Consider the following 24,309-nt stretch of genomic DNA (forward strand, 5'->3'; position numbering starts at 1 on the left):
GGGTCACAAAGAGTCGGACACGACTCAACGACTAAACAACAGACATGTCTATTTACTTCTGAAGCTTCCAGATGAAAGCTCCTAAAAAAAACCCATAGTGTGAGACTGATGCTTTCTATATAACATTTAACAGTTTGCAAGGATGTGAGCTCTACAGCAGCATTAGAAATAAAGGAAATGGATGGAGGTTGCATTAGCATCATCACATCCCCATGAATATTGGGACTGGGACAGGAATGGTTGTTAAAGCAGCAGATGAAGTGGGCACCTAGCATCATTTGCTGTCTCGAGGCGTTGTTAACTCAAAATTTAAACAATCTTAACAACCCTGGAGTGCTCCGATTTTTCAAGCTCACACTAGGAGTGTACTAGTCCTGGGAACTGACTTCCAGCCTTTTAATAAAGCAGTTGTGAAAGAGATACTTCCAGAGGAAAGAGGACCTGCTGTGTTGAAAAGCTGGTCCTGCAACAAGCTCCAGTCTCCGTAGGCAGAGTTGCTCATCTGAATGTCTTCTCCTCCTGCTTACCATAAGTGGGGCAGGGGGGTCCTGAATCAGGAAAGAGTGTGATGGGAATCCTGCCAAACTGTGCAGGGCTTAACCCCCAACCCCCAGCTCATCAGCTAACAAGCAGGGGGCGAATCCAGCTCTTGTGGCTGAATGCCCATTTCCTGCTGGAAACACAAGATTTAACCCCAGCCTCTTGTGCATCGGAATACAAGTGATGTCAGCTGATGGGCCGAGTGGGCGTAGTTTGGAGAAAATGGGTCTTGTGGGGCAACTTGGACTCCCTGTTGGGCCAAGACTAATTCGTGAGCCACAGGTTCTCCCTCCCCCTCCCCCCCCCATTCCCACTTCAGGGAAATGAAGCTTTCTGAGAAAAAACTGTTCTATTCCTGATAGATGTGCTTTGCATTTTTAAAAAGTCATTTACCAAGATAACCCAAATTTTCAGTTGTCTTCTGAATTTTCAGCACCTCGCTTCTGAAGACTGACATTCATGAACTGAACACGCAATATAGAATTATGTGCCACTTCTCAACTTATGCACCACAGACAGGCAGCGCTACTCCGCACTCAGCTGTGCTAAGGTTGGTTAGCTAGCTATGTTTTAGCCATTCTCCCTCCTGATCAGCATCCTGAATAAATCAGCCTTACCCAGAGTGTTGGGGGGGGGAGAAAGGGGGCCCACTTTGGAAAATAAAAAAGGAAAAAAGTGCTACCAGAAAAGAGTAAGAAAAAAGTATCCACCCACACTAAGTAGAATAGAAGTATAACCACCCGAACCCATCCCACTCACCATTCCCCTCCCTCTTTCTTTTCTTTTCTTTCTTTCTTTCTTTCTTTCTTTCTTTCTTTCTTTCTTTCTTTCTTTCTTTCTTTTCTAAACCAATTCATGAACCAGGAACCTGTACATTGACAACTAATAATGAAACACATGTTGTAGATATTTCCCCACATTTATTATGCTTTTTTTGTGATACACAAATGACATGAGAAAACTTGGTATACTTGTTTGTATAACCTTATTCTTGTTTATAAAACCTAATAATTTTTTAAACAAAACTAAGAAAAAAGTATCCAAGGCAAAACACACTATTTATAAGTGCAATATCCATAAACATTTTCACAATTTTTTTTGTTACCAGGCCCTCCTCCTCCTACAATAAATACATATTTTGATTTTAAATATTCATTTTCATTTTACATATTATTTCCTTTATATAGCTCTTCAACTCTTTTGTCATTACAAGGCCTTTAATTAATGTCATTTAAAAGAGAATTCACACAGTATGGTCCTGCCCGCTGCGCTGACCCTACCACTCTCCCTCCTGCGAAGGTGCACTCACCTGGCCGTGGGTCAGGTGTGCTTGTGGTGAATGAGAGCAAGCTTGGCTAATCCATTTTCCTAACTGGCAGTGTAAGTGAGGAGCGAACAGTGATCTTCCTGCTCAACACAAGCCTTTCACTCTGCTGCTTTTCATGCGTCCAGCTCAATGCTCAATTCTTGCACCCAGAAACTCAGCAGTCTTGAGCTTTCTTTCAAAAATCTTGCACTAGTGCTCTGCCCTCAGCGGCCACTGTCCTTTCCACGTGCCCATAGATATTTTTTCTCTCCTTTTTTTGGAATGGGGGAGGGTTTAACTTCAAAAAAACCAAGATTTATTGTTTATTTCAGTGTCCACTCATGCTCTCTCCACTGGGCCCATTTTGCAAGTCTGCAGATCCCCCAGGCAGGAATTAACTTTATTATTATTATTATTATTATTATTATTATTATTATTATTAATATTATTATTATTATTAATATTATTATTATTATTAGAATTTATATACCGCCCTATAACTGGAGGTCTCAGGGCGGTTCACAGAACATAGTTGTTCCTCTTTAGAAGTTATTAACAAATTTACATGCAAATTCCTACAAGAAAAATGAAGACATCTGACAACCATCATGAACAAGAGTCTTGGGCATTTAAAATGGTACACAAGTAATAAATTTTTCCTTGCTTTGTGCATGTGATGGTAGTCCATAAGGCATGACTTTCCCGTGAAATGAAAACTGTGAGCAAGGCTGACCTCACCCACGAAACCTAGACTGTGTGATCCTGTGCACCCAAGGGCCAAGGCATGCTTTTAAAAGGAAGCCGTTCCAGGCAAACCTTATGCCCATAGTTACAGCCACAGAGAATGTTTCTGGCAAAGCGCTTGTATTCTCAGTTAGTCACAAGTGTGCTGACTACAGAAGAACACCTTCTCACCTAAAGACAACTGGACAATTGCCGAATCGCAGGAATAAACTCACACATCCAGATTGACACAAAAGCTGCTCAAGGGGAGTTTGTCCTTTGTTGCCAGATGTTATTCTTTCAGGGAAAGTAAATGCAGGTGTTGGAAATGGAATGTACCAAAAGAAAAAAGGGGGGGGGAGTGTGGCTCCTGAAGAATAGAGGGTGGGGAACTACAACTCCCATCATCATCTCCCATCATAGACTACAACTCCCATCATCTGTGACCACTGAGTCAAGGTATTAAAGGCTGAGAATCTGCAGTCCACCAAAAAGTAAAAAATCTAGAGTGGTGTTAGAATATATACAAACCACAAGTCTTCTGTTTAAAATGAGAACAGAACAGTTATCAATATAAGCACACACAAAATTATGTGTACAATTCATCTCCATTGTAAAATGTATTAGATTACACAAGTTGATACTAAGTAAACTAGTCCAATAAAATGCTTTCCTCTACAGAGTGGCAGTACGGGCAAAGGTCCTTGCAGTTTTGCCATTTACGGCAACTCAGTTCAGTGCATAGTTAAACTGGTTTGCAAACTTTTCATGTTTTCTTTGATCCATTCGATTCATTGCTTTCACCACCCGCTTCATGGCTGTTCTGTAAGAAGAAAACAAGACAAGATGAAAAGGAGAGAACGAAACTGAGGTTGCGCACAAATGTGAGCAGCATTTATGAACATGTGAGCAAATATAATGTAGTGGGATGTGATTAATTGCTAATCAAGCCTCCACAACACTGCGCTGATGACGAAGCAGAGCAAATTTATAATCTTAATTAAATTAGCTACAGAAATAAGTTTTAATTTAGCAATGGGCTCATTAAGAGAAATAAACAAAGCAAAGTCCTTCACTGTAATGATCGCACACCACACCTTTTATGGCCACATTCATTTTTACACAATTGCTTTAGTGAAATTTTAAACACTGAAGTGGGAATATATGGAACATGTACCTCTAGGGGGCAATGTTTATGATCTTCTGCAGTGAGCAGAATGCGTTTTGTACATTAAAAAGGAATTAACCAGAGCAATATAAACAAACAGCAACTATTTTGAAACTATCAAATTAGTTTAATGGGGCCCCTAAACCACAAAGTCTTAACAACAGGCCCTGTGCATGCATGCATCCATTCAATTCATCCCACAAACCTGCAAATAGCTGTTTTTAACAGAACTCAAAGCATCTGCATAAAATCATTTCTGGAAACAAATTTTGTCCGTCCCCCCCAAGCATAAACTGAGAAGAGTTGCTCAGATCAGAGGGAAGAGCTTTAGCAGCCCTGAGCCCAACTCCAGCCGGGGAGGGCGGGGTACAAATAATTTTTTATTATTATTTTTTATTATTATTATTCTACAGACCACACAAAGGGAAGGATCTCAATCCATTTCAATAAACTGAAGCCACTGAATCTTATTTCCATACTTATTTTATATGTGTTAAACTACACAAATTACAGTCCTAAAGCTCACTTGATGAACTTGGGCAAATCACACTCTCTCAGTCAAATCAACTTCACAAAACTCCTACATTTCATGTGTTTTTTCCAAGTATAGGCTCGAGGATAAAAATTACTGTGTATATGTCAACCCTTCACCAAGTCAGCTTTAGAATTTCTAGATATCTCTAGTTTTTGAGACAGGTGCCTAGTTTTCCTACTGGCCTGCAACAGGATGTCCCTAAAGCTTAGCTTCTCCAATCTGCAAATAAGGTAAGTGAGACAAATTTTCTATGAACCTGTATTGTAATATTCTAGCACAACCATCCCCTCTAGTTGCAAGATGACTGGCAGCTGTATGGGCATAGACACCATAGGCCCATGTGTGCTGTTCACATGCATCTTGGCTGAATTCTCGCACCCAACTAACTGATGGCACTAACATCAGCCACTGATGGCAGTCAATCTGAAGGTGCCCCAAAGCTTCCACACTTCGTTATTCATAGAATCACAGAACTGTAGAGTTTGAAGTGATCCCGAGAGTAATCTAGTCCAATCCCCTGCAATGCAGGAATCTCAACTAAATCATCCCTGACAGATGGCCATCCTGCCTCTGTTTAAAAAGCTCCCCGTTAGATACCACCAGCTACTGAGCTTGCCGTCATATTTCCTGGAAACTAGGACAACAATGGAGATAGCTTTGGGCATGTTTTTGCTTTAAACCTTTTAAAGTTGTCTAAGGGCAGAGGATACATGGAGCAAATGCAACAGATTAAAAGAGGTGGCCCTTTAAGCAAAACTCCTCTGGCTTGAGGAGTTTACAGGAGGCATTGCTATAAAAGAACGACAACTATGTGGTCATGGTTTTGGAGCGGGAATGATATTTAATTGGCAGGAGAAAAGTGAGTCTTTAGCACGGCACAATGGCCTTGGCACTTTCATGTCATGTAGGTTTTACATTAGCAGCACTAGCTTGTGAGATACTGTAAATGAAATGAGATCCCACTCTGATGATCTGTGTGCAATTTCACTTAACTTTATTGGCAGACTAGAGCCTGGGTTTATCACCTGTACATTTCAAGTAATTTGGGACTGTTATATAAAGCCAAGGTTATCATCTTGTTTAGTGCTGCAAACTATGAAACCTATTAAAACATGACAGATTGAATTCCCACGCCTGGCACTAACACACATTCAAAATCATTAGCACGAAGCACAGTAAACTAAAAACAACTTTTAAAATTTATTTTCTAAAGCTGATGTGAAATTCTGCTTATTAGAACTTTATGGCTTATTGACTCCTCAAAATAAGACCAGATAATACAAGATTGTCATGGACAATGTGTTGTTCTGCGAGGAGAAGAAAAGCAAGGCGAGTTTTCATTACTCATAACAACCATTACATCAAGACAAGGAAAGCAACACCATTTTAAAATAATGAACATCCCTCAAAACTGGCTCATTCGGGCTTTTGAGGTTATATAATATTGTAAACACTAGTATTTTTGTTGCAAACAAAAAGTGTTTTGCTTCTCGATTTAATGGCATTTGTTTTGCTCCACTTGGATTGATCACACTTGCTGTCGTTCTGCCACACAGAGGCTGGCTTCAAACAGTCACTGTGGCACGGCTGGAACATGCACTGGTTGCAACATGCAACGAAGGCAGATCTGTACGTCTGGGAATGCTTTCATGTCACCAGCCCACATTTGTGGTAGTGGCTGGCACAGCTGTGGAATGAGCTGTGGCTACTTAGGCACAGACCCACAGCCACAAGGATGTCATTTCAAGTCACAGACACTGTGGATGTGTGTATTATTTGAAAACAGCCGCTGTTTACATATTGGTGCTACTTTAATGTTTGTTGCACTGGACTCCTTTTAGGAATAAAAGCGGGATAAATAATAATAGGAAGATGCTGAAACATTAGCGATAACATTTTGAATGTATGAATAAATTGTGTTAAAACATCAGGTCAGACAAATGATACATTGTGCATCAGCGCTAAGGACACTTCGTTGCAGAAGATGCAATTCCAGCTTCCTTGAACAAGAGTGAGCTGGAGAAGAGGGAAATCCCATTTGAGAAAATGTCTGGTGTGCACTGCTCATGCAACTACACTTAACTTTTCATACCCTTTGAATTGGGTATTCAAAGGGTATGAAAAGTCTCAAAGTTTCCTAATGTTTTTACTCTGAAGGAAGATGGATAGAAGGCCTTTCCTTACTCCATCTCATGTGCAGAGCACTCTAGAACGTTCTTGGCTTTGGCCTGTATATGCCTGTCCGCAAAATATAGGGAAGAAGCAAGAATGGGAAAAAATGGAAAATGAGCGAAGTCCCAACTAAAGAAGAATGGCAATTCAAACAGATGGAATATACGCAGCTTGCGGACCTATAATATAGAAGAAGAGAAGAAGAACAGATGTTTAAAGAAGATTGGAAAATGTTTACTGAATATAGGGAGGGAAATATTTGAAAACGTGGGCAGCATTAAGATGAAATTCAACAGTGTAAATAAGTTTTGATGGATGTAATAATGGAATACTGAATGGTTTAGTTTATATAAAATATGCAGGGATTTATGTTATGCTAGGGACGCGGGTGGCGCTGTGGGTAAAACCTCAGTGCCTAGGACTTGCCGATCGTATGGTCGGTGGTTCGAATCCCCGCGGCGGGGTGAGCTCCCGTCTTTCGGGCCCAGCTCCTGCCCACCTAGCAGTTCAAAAGCACCCCTAAAGTGCAAGTAGATAAATAGGTACCACTTTATAGCGGGAAGGTAAACGGTGTTTCCGTGCGCTGCGCTGGTGCTGGCTCGCCAGAGCAGCTTCGTCATGCTGGCCACGTGACCCGGAAGTGTCTCCAGACAGCGCTGGCCCCTGGCCTCTTAAGTGAGATGGGCGCACAACCCTACAGTCTGACACGACTGGCCCGTACGGGCAGGGGTACCTTTACCTTTATGTTATGCAAATGAACCATGGAAAGAGAAGAAGGGGTCACTGATATTTTAAGGTTGTTTAAATGAATATTCTAAAATATAAAACAGAAAATTTAGTAAAAATTATAGAAAACAAAACAAAAAGGAGAAAGAATTCTTATTTAGTGACAGACACGAAGCATATATTTTCTGCACAAACATGCTACAGTTTCAGACTTCTTGCTGCCTATTTCTTGGGACCAGATTTCTAAATGATCAGCACCCAGGCACTGAGCAGGTAGTTGCCCTTGTGTATAGTCAGATTTGCAGAGGGGTTCAACATACTGGCTTGCACAGGATTACAGTTTTGAATTGGGAGCGCTTAGCTATTTCGTAAGCATAGATTCCTGTGATCTAAAGAACAGACTCCTCACACAAAGAAGCAATCTATACAACCAGCAAAGCTGTTAGCTGACCAGTTTGGGAATAAGGAAGAGAGGGTGGACTCCAACCCTAACACTTAATAGCTCTGTTGGGTATAAATGAAAATAGAAAGATGAGCATGTGCTATATTATTATTAATATCTCTTATGCTCCATCCCATTTTCCTTAAAAAGTAGCATGTTTTATGTATTCAAGGAATGCTATTGTATTTGTTATGTATCTTATGCAACTGAATATCAGATGTATGCATAAGCTGCTACTTTCTTCTGTAACATTGTCAAGGAAACTCAGCACTTCCACAGTCTTTTGTAGTAGAAATAATGCTTGATAAAAATGTGTATTAAAAACAGATATCCATTACTTTAAGGCAAACACAATGCACAGAGATATGGAATACATACAATGTGCAATAAAGTCCAATCACCACTGTTCAAATGATGACAATGATGTTACCAGTAACATACCTAATATGGACAGCACAAAAACTAGCTGCTCTTATGTAGCAATATTCCATGAATCAACACAAATAATTTTAAAATAAATCTTATCGTTAACAGTTTTAATACTGTGTGTAACTTCATATTTTTGACTCAAGTGACATAATTTCAGATTTCCAGCAACAGCGTTTCTGGTACCAAAACCTGTATTTTCCTTGATACTGTATATAAAAGGCACACTCTAAAGAAGTAAGGCAATGTTCCTGCACTGCGGGGGGGTTGGACTAGATGACCCTTGGTGTCCCTTCCAACTCTATGATAAAAACAAAAGTAAATTAGCAGAGCAACAAACAAGATAGGCATTATAAGCAAAGTAGCCTCTTACTTATCGAAAACTTTCTTTTCCAGGCGGGAGCGAGAAGTGTTTGCCTGCTGCTTCAGGTCTGTGAGGTTTGCGTATTTCTTTTTCTTCCCTTTCTTTTTCCCTCCTTTTCCACTGTACCGAGAGGATCCAAGATCAGTCCCAGTGGCTGCTTCAACTTCTCTCATGAACTCTGGGTCTTGCCACTCTAGACAAAGGCAAAAACACCAACAAGCGTTTAATGCTGAATTTTCAGAATGTCAGAACCGAATTAAAAATGGAGGCCGAGTCAGAAAAAAAAAATCAAACTATTCCACACCGAAGAGATATCATCTAGAGCAGTGTTTCCCAACCTTGGGTCTCCAGCTAGTTTTGGACTACAACTCCCTTCATCCCTAGCTAGCAGGACCAGTGGTTAAGGATGATGGGAATTGTAGCCTGAAAACAGCTGGAGAGCCAAGGTTGGGAAACACTGATCTAGAGCAGCTTCCCTCAACTAGCTGCCCTCCAGGTCTTTTTGGTGAATGATTTCCATCAGCACAGCTGGTGTGCGCTGCATTCCAAACACTTGGAGGGCACCAGCTTGGGGAGCGCTGATGAACCTTTCTATTAAGTGCAAATGGAGCTCTAGAAAAATTCCAAGGCAAGAAGCCTAGAAGGGCAAAATTAAAGCACTCACTTGCAGCAGACGGATGACACAGTTTACTTTTTTTGAAGGAAAGGAATACAAAGCAGAACAATTCAGATACAGGAACTATTAATCCAAGATTAACAAAAACTAAACAGTTTATCTCCCAGTAAATAAGAAGGCAGCACAGACACACAGTTTAGGAACCCTGGGAATGGAGCGATTGTTTAAACACACACAAAAAGAACGCTGGCGTTCAGTAGAGATGAAATGAGCATTTGAGTAAAATGAAGGAGCAATTTAAAAGCCTTTGAGAAAAATCGATAGCGTGCCAGGAAGAACAGCCTTTTTGAGCACTGATGGGCCCCTAAAGCTCTTCATACATTGTTACTGGTTTAGCAGCAGGGAAAAGAAAATTACACAGTTTGCAAGGGGTAGGGCGGAATCAATACTGTAGTTAGTAAAGAGATACTATTTCACATCTGACTGGCCAGGGGCTGCCTTCACTACCTTGTCCTGATACCTGTTTGTTAACAAGTCACTAAGGGTTGGAAAACCAGATATTCTTCAGGGCTGACACAAAAAATAGGCACTTAATTTGCTCCTCTGTGTGAACTATTGTAAAAGGATGAACACTGCAGATTAGCAGGTCAGCCTAATCCCTCATGATTCGTCGTTTCAGGAGAGCCTGAAGCTCCGTGGACACTTGGGCGAGGATGTAATATTTTTAAAGAGTCAAGAAACAGAAATCAAGGCTTCATCACTATTACACTGTAGCGTGAGGATCGCTCAACCTTTTGCTTTCAGTTACCTGGACAGGAAGATATAAAGGGCACAAGAGGGGACTCAAAATGCTTCGTCTTTTACCGTATTTTTCGCTCTATAAGAAACACCACACCACAAGACGCACCTAGTTTTTGGAGGAGGAAAACAAGAAAAAAAATATTCTGAATCCCAGAAGCCAGAACAGCAAGAGGAATCGCTACGCAGTGAAAGCAGCAATCCCTCTTGCTGTTCTGGCTTCTGGGATAGCTGCGCACCCTGCATTAGCTCCATAAGACGCACACACATTTCCCCTTACTTTTTGGGAGGGAAAAAGTGAGTGAATCTTATCGAGCAAAAAATACGGTACTTTGCCTCACGTCCCAACTCTTTATTTCTAGTACTGCAAAAATGGTAGATGCCATTATTTTCAGGGGAACCAGATTCTGAAAAAAGGGGACACTCTTTCTGAAACCTTGAACCAGTGAGGCCAGCGTCCATTTGAGGGAGGGGCAAGTGTCTTAACAGGTGGGGCAGAGCCAGCTGATTCTATTTTGCTAGACATTCTCCTCCCTTGCAAAGACACCAAGGACCACGTAGAGCAACTGCTGCCTTATTCTTGCCAAACCATCCCTTTAACTGGCCCGATTGCACTGGCTGCCAATTAGTTTCAGGGGCCCAATTCCAAGCGTTGGTTTTGACCGATAAAGCTTCAAGGGGCTCATGACCGCAATACTTCAAAGACTGCCTCTCAATCAATCGACGTATGAACTGACCTGGCCCCTGACATCCATCTTCAGAGGACCTTCTTTGTGTGCCCTCTCCACAAGAGGTTCAGAGGGTGGCAATACGATGATGGGCCTTTTTTTTGCAGTGGCTCCGCATTTGTGAAACGCTCTCCCCAGGGAGGCTTGCCTGGCCCCTTCTTTACACACCTTCAGGAACCAGGCGAACACATTACTCTTCAACTGGGCCTTGGGCTGACTAATATCCTATATCCCTCTAAATGTGTTTGTTGGAGGGGTTTTGTTTTGTTCTTGTTTTTATTATGCATTTTGTGTTTTTATCTTTATGCTCAGAACTGCCCTGAGATACAAGGATGAAAGGCGGTAAAGGTAAAGGGACCCCTGACCATTAGGTCCAGTTGTGACCGACTCTGGGGTTGCAGCACTCATCTTGCTTTACTGGCCGAGGGAGCCGGCGTACAGCTTCCGGGTCATGTGGCTAGCATGACTAAGGCGCTTCTGGCGAACCAGAGCAGAACACGGAAAGCTAGTTTACCTTCCTGCCGGAGCGGTACCTATTTATCTACTTGCACTTTGACGTGCTTTCGAACTGCTAGGTGGGCAGGGAGCTCACCCCGTCACGGGGATTCGAACCGCCAACCTTCTGATCGGCAAGTCCTAGGCTCTGTGGTTTAATCCACAGCGCCACCCGCGTCCCTTGAAAGGTGGTAGGCAAATTTAAAAAAACAAACAGACAATCAATCCAGGAGTGGGAAACCTTTTTGGCTCCGTAGGTGACAGTCCTATCAAGAACTGCCTCATAGGCCAAATTTGACAGGTGGCATCGCCACAGAGCACCTCTCAATTGACATTGCAAATGATGTCGGTAGTGGGCACCATGGCACTGCTGAAGGGAAGTTTCTTTCCTTCCTTTCAAGGGGAAAAAACCTTCCTGTTGGCAGTGTCTTGCTTTATTTCTGCAATGTGTGCAGCCAAAAAGATCGGTCTGGGTGCACAAGAAAGCTGGGTCACCCTCCCCTAGCACCAGCTGACACTGGGTAACAGGGTAGATAAAAATGAATGATTTAAAAAAATAAATCTTTTTTATTATTTAAATTGGATTTTTAAAATAAAACGCTTTTGGAGGAAAAATCTTTCTAAAGATAGTTTTCTATTTAGGATATATTATAGTCCAAAGGCTATTCATCAGGAAATAAGGATTTATTTTAAGCTTTTCATGTGTGCTAAAACTCAGTCTAAGTTTTTTTTTTTTTTAAGTTAACCACATCAGTTAATAAACATGGATACATATGCCATAATGTTATTGCTTTAGTTAAATAAATTGTTTAAATTGTTAGTAAGAAAATGATTGTTTTTTTCTCCTTCCAATAAAGTACAGCAGAAAAGTTGTCCAAATATAAACAGTTAACTTATTAAACCTCACAATAATTTCATAATTATCTGCCTATGTATTTCTAATGGTATAAGCAAATCAGTAATTTTTGATATAACTGTAAAAACTGTTCTGAAAATTTATTATTCCAAAAATGAAACTATCATCTGGTTGTAAATATTAAGATTATAGAGCAAGAATGAATCTTTTTGTAAAAAATATGTGATTTAAATCAAGTCTTACTGACTAGTGATTTAAATAAATTTGATTTAAATCAAATCCACCCTGCTGGGTAGCGAAGGTTTCCTGCTAGGTTTGGGGGTGTGACCAAGCTCTCTAAAGAGAGCTCTCTTGTGCACCTGGACCAAACAGGATTGATCTCCTGCAATATCACTCAGTGGGAAGAGGGGAGAGAACCTGCTTTGTGCTTGAAGCATTTTGCAAGTGTTTTTGGAAACAGCTTGTATTTCTCCTTTAAGTGACTGGGTGGCCAGAGGCAGGGGGGTGCTGAGGGAGAAGCGTGAGCTGTTTCAAACAGTGCTTTTGCTAAGGAGCATGTGTTAAATCCTGCTGGGAACAAGGTGTACAAGCCAATGCGGGATTAAGCCTTCTCCTCCTGCCCATCAGCTAACACAGGCATAGGCAAACTCAGCCCTCCAGACGTTTTTGGGACTACAACTCCCATGATCCCTAGCAAACAGGACCAGTGGTCAGGGATGATGGGAATTGTAGTCCCAAAATATCTGGAGGGCCAAGTTTGGGGGTGCCTGAACTAATGTCACTAGCGATGAGAAATTGGGTGTGGTTTGGGGGAAATGGCCTCATGGGCCAAACTAGACCTTCTGGCAGGCCAAGACTGGCCTGGGGGCCAGAGGTTTCCCACCCCTAATTTAATCCAGCTCTGACTGGCATTTGTGCTGCAAGGCCTGAGGCACAGGGACATTTTCAGTTTTGCTAATGAGGATCTGATAATTTAGCTTCTTTCTTGTTCCAGTTATGACTTTGACTGTAGCTATGCTTAGGCTATGAAGTGTAGGAATGTAACATTTCACCCGAAATTAATTTGTTGAAGTTTGTGCACTATTATCTAAAAGCAGCAAAATAGTCATTTCCCTTGGAATTTAGAAAACAGCTTATGCTACACAAAATATAGAGCTTTAATTTATGAAAAGCATTTTGGGTACAACCAAAATGCTGTCAAAAAAGGTATTAGTAAATATGACTTGTCCTTTCTTGCACCAGGAATAATCTATTTTTTCTCCAAATTTCCACCAAGGATAAATCCATGTTTTAATTTATAAATTAAATTAAATTAACTTTGCACATATTTTAAACTCAATAATCACAGATTTCATTAAACATACAAACCTGGTTGCTTTTCCTTTTTCTCAAACTGTTGCTTTGCTTCTCTCTCTCTGTCTTCTTGATCAATAGGAGTCCCGGAATCATCCCGGGGGATTATTTTTCCATGAAATGGGCACTTCAGAAAGAAACAATGATATTTGTGCTGTTACACACACATATTCTCTCTCTCTCTATATATATATATATATATATTTATAACAAGTTAGGCCTGATTAGGAACATTTTTTGTAGCTTATGGATAGAACAGAGAAGCTACAAGTGGGTTTATTTGAGATACATGGCTGTGCTGTCTGATTCATATCATTCTGGATAATGGGAATATCCCAACAGCAGGTGGTCATGAAATCCAGGGAACTTTGCTTTGCTATCACTGGAACCAGTTCTGAAAACTCCTATTTGTAGTTCCCTGAAATGCTTATTTGAGCCAAGGGTTTGGTACAAATTCTCTGCACTCAACATACATGTTAATGCACTCCAAGCTTTTTCCTCCACCTGCAAATTCCCAATATACAAAAACCACTGAGAAAGTGATAGTGAAATGAAAGGGTTTTTTTTTTAGTATCTTTAGAAGATAGAGAGGCAGCCTTGAGAAATATGAATTTGTGGATTCACTTAATCATCTTTCTTTCTTTCATCTTACTCATATGTGCATTTTCTTTGTATGGAGTATGTTGCCTGCCTAAACACAAAGTACTTTCTGCTTGAAAATGTAAGAATGGACTTAGTGGATCAGACCAAATATCCAACCTGCAACCTATGAATGTGTCTGTTCCTTCTGGGGGAAAAAATCTGGTCATCCCGTCTTGAAGGGCAAGGCTAAAGCATTTGCTCTACAAAGAAAGTCCTTAAATTATTTGTGTTCTTAGTTTCAGGGTGGGGGAAACGATGTTTAAAATGAGATTATACTGCAATGAACATCAATGTGGAAAATCTGAATACAAACTATTATCACAGTAAATGTGCAATCATGTGCATGCCTACTCCGAAGAAAGTTCAACCAAGTTCAATGGGATTTACTCCCAGGCAAACAAGTACAGGATTGCAGCTGTAGTCTTTAAGAAGTGATCGGACCCTTCATTGTTTTGCTGCTGCAGAGCATAGCTATCCTCCCAGAAATATTTTATTTTATTTTTAAAAAACTACCTTGCTTTTCCTTCTGCAAGAATGCTAAAAGTACCTACATTTAAAAAAAAAACAAAAAACCCACAAAACCTACAATCATCAACAAATTGCAACCCCAAACTCCAAGATAAAAACAACTAGTGCAATTCCTTCACTCTTTCAGAGCAGTAGAACTTGAGGTCATCCTCTGTTTTAGGAAAACAGAGGACATTCCCTCTTTTAGGAAAACAGGGAAGCATTTCTTCAAACAGTTCTTTTATGGCTGGATTTAAGTTTAATATACCAAATTGAGGACTTGAAATTCTTCATAGTCAAAGTCCATTTTGGCATTCTCAGTGATCTTACACCACAAATCTTATGGTCAGAAATATCCTGAGAAGACATTATACTGGTACTGAATAATTCAGCATCAAACTGTTAAAAGGCTGTGCCCAGGCCCCAGTCCTTTCCATTCTGCAAGTCTAATTTTGCTCCATGTTGGTCTAGCAGCAACAAGATTATTTTCCATCATTTAATCATGAATTACGGAGGCAGGCTTTTAGAGAAAGGAGACCTAATTCAATTCCAAGTAATGCAACAGGTGTACTACGTGGGACTTCATTTTGGATTACATTCAATTCTTCCCTTCTAGAGTTTCCCTCAAACTGCTGCCTCATATCTCTGGCCAAGCACATTACAGTATTAATATTTTAAAGAAATGGCAAAATAGGACCAAGTGGAATGCTCCAGAGGTGTTATTAAGCACCCACCTTAAATCTATCCTGCCTTTCACAAAGTCCTCCATTAGGCATTGGGGCCCGGCATTTGTGTTTCACTGGCTCAAACTTGCCAGCAAATGTTATACATCTGCTCTTCAGCATCTCTGCAACTTCTTTGTTTTCCACTTCCTCTTCCATTTCGCTGGGTGCCCAGAAGCGATGCTGAGAAGAACATCTAGAAAACAGAACAGTTACATCAGTGCTTTGTCATGAATATAAACATAAATTTTAGAGAGACATTTTAACACCATCTCCTGATATATGACATACTCTTTTAAAATATCTAAACACTGCTTGAGCTACATGCCCGAATTCCTGAACAACTTTGATTTTTTAAAATATTGAATATATTTAATTCAGCTGTAAGCTAAAAAAATATATAATGAAACTACTATCTCAAGAGGATTGCAAGTGATTCACTTCTCCATAAGCAGCTTCATCACATATTTTGTAAGGTCAATTTATCATTTTGTGTTTTTACGTTGTAAATAGCTTTGTGATCTTTGGATGAAGCCTGGCATATAAATTTAATAAAATGAATTCTAGAAATGGATCAGGTTATGTCAGAAACGCTGTCATCAGACGGCTCATAAAATTTGCAAGTGTGCAGAAAGTTTTTACATTTCAAGGCTTCAGTAAAAATGAGCAGATAAGGCTTGATGCGTCACAATTTAAGAGAGGATTTTTTTTTACATATTTTAAAAGAAAACGTGCAGTATATTTACTTAATAATCTTCCCAGAACCTGGCTGCTCTTCACCCCAGTAGAAAAGATCTAACCCAAACGGTACGACCGGGGCCTTGGCTTTTTCTTCTTCAGACTTATTGTTGGGTGACGCTGGTTCAGAATTTCTAGATTTGCAGGATAAAATATAAATGATGAAGAGACAACAGTTACTATCCAGAACGACAGGAAACATTCAACAATTGGCATCCACTTCACGTTAGACCTACGTCAACTTTTAGCAGGTCAAAATGCTGTGAAAAGCAAATACTTTAACTATGACAAGGAATTAACGATTCACGAGAAGACGTGCATAACTCTTAGATGATTTTCCAAGGTACTTTAACAAGAAAAGCTAAGAACAATACAACACAAACCAAGCAAGAACCACGATGCTGATTAAATACTGCCTTTGTCTTTAGAAGTCTAAAACAGTATTATACCACTTTAAGCAGTTCATGAGTTCCCCCAAAGAGTTATGGGAACTGTAGTTTGTTAACAGGGCTGGGAGTTGTTCAGAGACTCCTACTCCCCTCATGGAGCTACAATTCCCATAGTTCCCTGGAAAGAGGAATTGACTTTTAAATCACTCTGCGAATTGTAGTGCTTTGAGGGGAATACAACCAGTGTTAGAAACTGAGATATGAAAGCTAGGGGATGAACGGCACCTTAAACCTGGGTTATGGGTGCAACAATGGAATGTCAAGGTCTTGTCCAAGTCGTGTCCAAATGAAGAGAACAAAAACGAACATAACCTTTGGCAAAAAGAAAAGTGGAAGCAGACAGTAAAGGTAAAGGGACCCCTGACCATTAGGTCCAGTCGTGGCCGACTTTGGGGTTGTGGCGCTCATCTCGCTTTATTGGCTGAGGGAGCCAGCGTACAGCTAAGCCACTTCTGGCAAACCAGAGCAGCACACGGAAACGCCGTTTACCTTCCCGCTGGAATGGTACCTATTTATCTACTTGCACTTTGACGTGATTTTGAACTGCTAGGTTGGCAGGAGCAGGGACCGAGCAACGGGAGCTCACCCCGTCGCAGGGATTCAAACCGCCGACCTTCTGATCGGCAAATCCTAGGCTCTGTGGTTTAGACCACAGCGCCAGATGGGCGGGGTACAAATAATAGATTATTATTATTATTATTATTATTATTATTACTACTACTACTACTACTACTATTACTATTACTATTATTATTATTATAATACCAGTAAAACCAGACTGACCCAAGAATATGTTCAAGGCAGGCTGATTGATGAGTACAGCCACAGGAGGGAAAACAGGGCAGGCAAGAAGACTGAGGGACTAGAGACAGTTCAGAGGATCCCCTTTACCCGCCTTCCCCTCAAAAAAGGGAGACAGACAGGACTGCCTCCTCCCTGCATCAACAGCATCTTCTCCACAGCTTTTCCCAAAGTCTCTTCCTCTGCCATGAGGGTGAGCTTGGTTTAGCAGCTCAAACTTGGCCTTGCCCTTTCGGTGGTGGCAATCACTAGCTCCCGGAGGCATCGTAGTTGGTGAGGGCAACCAGGGCAAAAATCCCAAACACTAAATAAAACCTCTTCTCTACAGGAGAGAAGCAAGGTTAATGCTCTGTAAGTATTAAGGCCCGCCTTTGTTTATCGTGAAATGCAAAGGGTAAGATTGCAAACGGAATATTGGTCTCCTTACAACCTGGCACCTGGAAGATGTAATCTAGGCAGTTTATCTTGGATCATTTTCCATGTTGCGGCTGCACAGGTTGGATCAAGTTCCTCATCGTTTCTTTTAGGTTGGGAGGTTGCTGCAGATGCTCTTCCTGTCGCAAAGGGTTTTGAAGGTGATACTGGTTCCAACCCTACAAAAGAAAAGCAAAATTGGGGTAAGCACACATTTGCTGACACATACTGTATGGAGGAAACCTATGTCTCTGGAAAGTAACAGCTGGTCAGTTTGTACAGCACGTTTCAGAAATGGAATACTGATCTGAGGCAAAATTCTGGTCTTCACCAAAACACTAACTCTACCTGTATAGGACAAAATTTCATTTGTACCCATATTTCTTTAGAAAGTCCAAGCAAAAGCACCACTGCCCAATTTAGACTCCACATTAACAAATGTCTCCAACCAAATACTTTTCCCAGCAGCAGAAAAAGTTTTGTACTCTTTCAGAAATACAGTGTCTGATCTAGCATATCTGAGAACTTGTGATACTATAAGAGGAATGGAAAGAGAATTGGAAGAGGCCAACCCAGGGCACAGTCCTAACAGAACCCTCTTGTTTTACAGTGACGGGACAACAATTAGTGTTCCAAGACCTGTATTTGCCACTGTGATTGCAGCTCCAATAATAAGGAAGCTGAATGACAGCCCCAAGGAGTCCTGAACTTTGTCTTTTGCCAGTTATGGAGCTGGTCTGGCCACCCTATTATGTTGGCTATTGCTAGTAGGTTAAGCATTTTGTGATTTCCTGTCCCAGGCATAGGCAAACTCGGTCCTCCAGATGTTCTGGGACCACACCCATCATCCCTGACCACTGGTCCTGTTAGCTAGGGATGATAAGAGTTGTAGTCCCAAAACATCTGGAGGGCCGATTTGCCTATGCCTGTTCTATCCAATCCTTGTTTCACTGCATATAGTGAGACTGCCCACAACAATATCCCTTTTGTTGCTTTGGTAGGAGAGTCCCATGGACTGCAAGAAGATCAAACCTATCCATTCTGAAGGGAATCAGCCCTGAGTGCTCACTGGAAGGACAGATCCTGAAGCTGAGACTCCAATACTTTGGCCACCTCAGGAGAAGAGAAGACTCCCTGGAAAAGACCCTGATGTTAGGAAAGATTGAGGGCACAAGGAGAAGGGGACGACAGAAGACGAGATGGTTGGATAGTGTTCTCGAAGCTACCAGCATGAGTTTGACCAAACTGCGGGAGGCAGTGGAAGACAGAAGTGCCTGGTGTGCTCTGGTCCATGGGGTCACAGAGAGTCGGACACGACTAAACGACTAAACAACAACAAACAAAACTCTCTTCAAAACAATAGGCTCTTCTTTGCTACCTACTATCATTTTCCCGCCCCCCCAACTTTTCAACTTCTACTAAGTTTGAAAGTGTTGTTGATGCAATGAGATGGGGTGGGAGAACTTGACATGCAACTCTTTTCTCTCCAAGGATGCATCTACAGGTAATACTGACCCACCCACCCCCAAACAACCACCTGCCACTGTTCAGGACGCACTGCAGTCCCACATATGGGATCTATGCATGAGTAGGTCAAGTCATTGGATCCTCTAGAGCAGTGTTCCCCAACCTTGGGTCTCCAGCTGTTTTTGGACTACAACTCCCATCATCCCTCGCTAGCAAGACCAGTGGTCAAGGATGATGGGAATTGTAGTCTGAAAACAGCTGGAGACCCAAGGTTGGGGAACACTGCTCTAGAGCTTGGAGCCCCCACTCCCTTTGACTGATGATGGCTTTGGTATCAGAGACCTCAGCTGAAGGGCCAGGTCATCACATCACCTCCCCCTAGACACCACTAAGGTCAATTTCAATTGAGAGAAGCCTCTATGGGGAGGAAGGCAAATGGGCTGCAGAAAGACTTTCAAAGACCAGCAAGTTACATGTAAGTGCAATAATTTTCTCTTTCATGGGCTTTGGCGGTCTCATATTTTTTGGGGGTGGGGGGAGACTAGAGAACCTTAGCTAATGGAGGGGTAGAGGCTCAGTCAGTTGAAGATAATCTGTTTCCAGTAAATTAAACCAAATTCATTCTAATAATCAGGCATCAAATTAATTTTGATTACATAGAGTAAAAACAAATACTCAAAGAAAAATACTATTTTTGGGCAGAAAGCATGTCTGTACCAGAAACAGAACAAAGCTCAATAGCTAAAGCTAATCCCCCATTCAAACCCCTCCGTTTTCAAATATCCTTTATATTATCACTACTACAATACCCTGGTTCAAATTTATTGCAATACTTGGTTTTAGGAAGATTTTTTTTTTTTAAAGTCCAATCTCCTGGTGGTGTTTGTTGTTGTTTAAATTGACCAAATGGCACCTATTTGCCTGAAGCAATAAAGTAGACAGCGTTAAAGAGATAAATCAATAGTAGGAAATAGAGAGGCTGGGATTTCAGCTGAAAGTTAGGCTGCTGAATGCTGACATTATTGATTTTAGCTAGTTCAGCTGGCCTTGTAATTAAAATGTAAATTTGAGAAAGAGATTGTGTCCTGACAGAAATGGTGGGATTAAGAGGAGATAAAAGCTCCTCAATGAAAATTCAGAGAAAGTAAAAGAACAGGTTTCATCAGCCATTTGGACTTAGGAGAATCAGAAGTAGGTCGCAGTATATATTTAATTGAAAAGGGGGGGGATCCCACCGAACTAGAATGTAAATAATATGAACAAAAAGATTTGAAGAAAAAGGTTCTGCTCCCTTTCCTCCATTCTGTTCTGCGCATAGCCCTTGCTAATCCAAAATACATGTCTATCAACACAATATGGCACACAAATGACTACTTCAGGCATGCCAAAAGGCAAGTGTGTGCTGAAGAGAATTTTCATTACCTTTTTCCTTTTAACATAAACATGTATGCACATACATGCACACACACTCCTTACCAGAAATGGATTTTCATACTTCCCATGAATCTAGTTACATTTTTCTTTGACTCTTGCCCACTGTTGTCATTTTACCATTTATCCTAAACGATTTGGGTGCTTGAGTTACGATGACTGTGTAACCAAAACAGGGCTACTGAGGCGAGAAAGGGATATCACTATGCTCAGGGAAGTCCCAATACATTACTACTACTACTACTACTACTACTACTACTTTGTTGTTTAGTCGTTTAGTCGTGTCCGACTCTTCGTGACCCCCTGGACCAGAGCACACCAGGCACTCCTGTCTTCCACTGCCTCCCGCAGTTTGGTCAAACTCATGTTCGTAGCTTCGAGAACACTGTCCCACCATCTCATCCTCTGTCGTCCCCTTCTCCTGTGCCCTCCATCTTTCCCAACATCAGGGTCTTTTCCAGGGAGTCTTCTCTTCTCATGAGGTGGCCAAAGTATTGGAGCCTCAGCTTCAGGATCTGTTCTTCCAGTAAGCACTCAGGGCTGATTTCCTTCAGAATGAAGAGGTTTGATCTTCTTGCAGTCCATGGGACTCTCCTCCAGCACCATAATTCAAAGGCATCAATTCTTCGGCGATCGGCCTTTTTTATGGTCCAGCTCTCACTTCCACACATCACTACTGGGAAAACCATAGCTTTTACTATACGGACCTTTGTTGGCAAGGTGATGTCTCTGCTTTTTAAGATGCTGTCTAGGTTTGTCATTGCTTTTCTCCCAAGAAGCAGGCATCTTTTAATTTCGTGACTGCTGTCACCATCTGCAGTGATCATGGAGCCCAAGAAAGTAAAATCTCTCACTGCCTCCATTTCTTCCCCTCCTATTTGCCAGGAGGTGATGGGCCCAGTGGCCATGATCTACTACTACTAATAATAATGCTTGCCGAAATAGGGGGAAAATAGGAAGAATAAAACTAAAGGAGGAAACCAGCCACCCGCACCCCCTCCCCCCAAAATCCCTGTATAATGGTGATTAGGTATTCTCTGGCCACAGAATGCTGAGTATCTGGTGAGGGACAGGAGAAACAGAACAGAGAGGACTTTCTCCAAAAAGGCATGGGTGGCCGGCTGACACTCTCAACAGAAGCACTCCACACTGTAACCGTTCCTTGTAACTCCCGCAATAGTTTGGTTAAAAATGTTCTGTTGGGAAAGTCTTGTTTGTATGTGCATGCATGAACACACCATGTGGTATTATATTATATTCCTAGTGAGGGGCAGATGGGGCTCGACCACCTGGGAAGGTGGCCCATCTTGCAGAAGGAAAACTGTGATCCTAAACCTCTGCTATGAGGGACGTGGGTGGTGCTGTGGGCTAAACCACTGAGCCTAGGGCTTGCTAATCAAAAGGTCGGCGGTTCAAATCCCAGCGACAGGGTGAGCTCCCATTGCTTGGTCCCTGCTCCTGCCCACCTAGCAGTTCGAAAGCACGTCATGTGCAAGTAGATAAATAGGTACCGCTCCGGCAGGAAGGTAAACGGCGTTTCCGTGCGCTGCTCTGGTTTCACCAGAAACAGCTTAGTCATGCTGGCCACATGACCTGGAAGCTGTACGCCGGCTCCCTTGGCCAATAAAGCGAGATGAGCGCGCAACCCCGGAGTCGTCCACAACTGGACCTAATGGTCAGGGGTACCTGTACCTTTTTAAACCTCTGCTGTCTTCCATGATATCTTCAGGAGAAGGAAAGGCTAAGGTAAGGGTAGGCAACCTAAGGCCTGGGGGCCGGATGCGGCCCAATCGCCTTCTCCATCCGGCCCGTGGACGGTCCAGGAATCAGTGTATTTTTACATGAGTAAAATGTGTCCTTTTATTTAAAATGCATCTCTGGGTTATTTGTGGGGCCTGCCTGGTGTTTTTACATAAGTAGAATGTGTGCTTTTATTTAAATTGCATTTCTGAGTTATCTGTGGGGCAAAGGAATTAATTCATTTCCCCCTCAAAAAAAATATAGTCCGGCCCACCACATGGTCTGAGGGCCGGTGGACCGGCCCACAGCTGAAAAAAGGTTGCTGACCCTTGGCCTAAGGAGTAAACCCTACACAAATCCGGAGTGGAGTCCCTAAGAGGGTTGGATAGCACCTTGTATGCCTCCTTCCAGCAATTCCTGAAGCCAAGCTGGTGCCAAATGTCTTGCTCTGCTTTTCTTTGGACCATATCTTGTTGTCTTGACAGCTCAGGACCTCCCCCACACACTGCCCAGACTTATGGCCTAAGGAGGCCACTTCACTGCTGCTAACATAGTGGTCTGGCTTCACCCCCAGAGGTGCACTCCATTGTCTCTCAAGACAGATGGATGCCAACAATCATAATCTATTAATGACTGGAAAGTGGCCAATGAAACACCACTTTTAAAAAGGGATCTGCTGAGTGGCGGGGTCCTGGAAATTACAACCAGAAAGCTTAAAGTTTCTTCTGGGAAAATTTGTGGTAAGCCTTCTTAAAGGTAGAATTACCAAGCATATAGAAGAACAAGTCTTAAAGAAGCAGAACCAGTATGGCTCCAGTCTCACTAACCTATTTGAGGTATTTGTCAAGAAGCAGTTAGATAGAGGTGATCTGGCTGATAAAGTATACTTGGACTTTTAAAAAGCATTTGACAAAATACATCACCATATATGCCATCCGACTCCTCAATAAGCTTAGTAGTCATTGAATAAGAGGAGAGAGTTTCTTGTGTATCAGTGAAGAACCAGGAAACAGAGAGTAAGAATAAATGGACGAGTCTCCCATTGGTGGGATGCAGAAAGTTGAGTTCCTCAAGCAGGGCCTGATTTAGGTTTGATGAGGGCCTAAGCTACTGAAGGTAATGGGGCCCTTTATATGTCCAGCTGTCCTTTGTCAACAACAAATTGCCGCTGTTTTTTTGTGTAGAACATATGCTATATAGTAATTTATGGACCTAAAGCCATTTGCACATAACAAAATATGTATTTTACCAAAGTAATTTTTTTTTTTTATCTTCTATTTTGGAAATGTGCATCCAGTTTTTGTTTTCCTTTGGATTTTTTCGGGGCCCCCAAGAGAGTGGGGCCCTAAGCTATAGTTTGTTTAGCTTTATGCGTAAATCCAGCACTGCCCTCAAGGATTCATATTGGGACCTGTGCTTTTACAGAAATGATCTAGTTAAAGGTGCCAAGGCACCCAAGTTTGCGGCTAATAATGCATTGTTCAGGGTGGTTAAAACAAAAAGGGTTTGTGAGGGGCTCCAAACAGATCCCTCCAAACTGGGTGAATGGGAAGTAACATGGCATATGCAATTCAATACAAGCAAGTTTAAAATGACGCACACTGTGACATAAAATCCTATTTTCATATATATACACTAATGGTGCCTGAAATAGAAGTAACTGACCAGGAAGCAGATGTGGTGATTGTATTGGATAGCTCTGATGAAAATGCCAATCCAGTGTGTAGCAGCTGTAAAAGAGGTGCAGCACTGACACTGAAGTGGAGACATCGGGATCCTACTCCATACAAACAGTTTTTGGCAACAATTCATGTTTCATGGATAGTACTCTGAGCACGCAATTGGTCTACCATGCAGAAATTATTTATCAAGTAGCAGCTGAATGAGTCCTGTCCCCCCTTATACGTGGTTCTCTTGTAATTTCCAGCCTATTTGTTTTAATTACTTTGACAGAAGTTTTATTCTTTATACAATGTCCTTAATCATATGTTCTCCTTTGCATGTCTACAAAACCATGTCTGTACATCACACTGTTTTGTAGCTATACAAAGGAGTATACATGTTTAGGGAAGTTTTTAATATTTAATGCTGTATTGTTTTTAACACTTGATTGGAAGCCGCCCAGAGTGGCTGGGGAAACTCAGCCAGAT

At 41.7% G+C, this 24,309-nt stretch overlaps 1 protein-coding gene across 2 annotated transcripts in view; it reads right to left on the reverse strand.

Annotated features, from left to right (window-relative positions):
- Positions 1-1,440: 1,440 nt before the first annotated feature.
- Positions 1,441-24,309, reverse strand: part of UVSSA (UV stimulated scaffold protein A) — a 50,725-nt gene continuing 27,856 nt past the window's right edge. The window contains exons 8-13 of one of the 2 annotated variants that reach the window (XM_082223115.1): positions 17,538-17,700; positions 15,866-15,991; positions 15,132-15,315; positions 13,264-13,375; positions 8,412-8,595; positions 1,441-3,392 (exon numbers count right to left, since the gene is read on the reverse strand). In XM_082223115.1, the coding sequence (XP_082079241.1) occupies positions 3,299-3,392; positions 8,412-8,595; positions 13,264-13,375; positions 15,132-15,315; positions 15,866-15,991; positions 17,538-17,700 (863 nt within the window). In that variant the 3' untranslated portion in view covers positions 1,441-3,298. Of the gene's footprint in view, positions 3,393-8,411; positions 8,596-13,263; positions 13,376-15,131; positions 15,316-15,865; positions 15,992-17,534; positions 17,701-24,309 lie in introns of both variants that reach the window. The other variant, XM_082223114.1, reaches the window with a different exon arrangement.

Source organism: Podarcis vaucheri (assembly GCF_965113315.1).
Source record: "Podarcis vaucheri genome assembly, chromosome: 5".
Classification (NCBI taxonomy): domain Eukaryota; kingdom Metazoa; phylum Chordata; class Lepidosauria; order Squamata; family Lacertidae; genus Podarcis; species Podarcis vaucheri.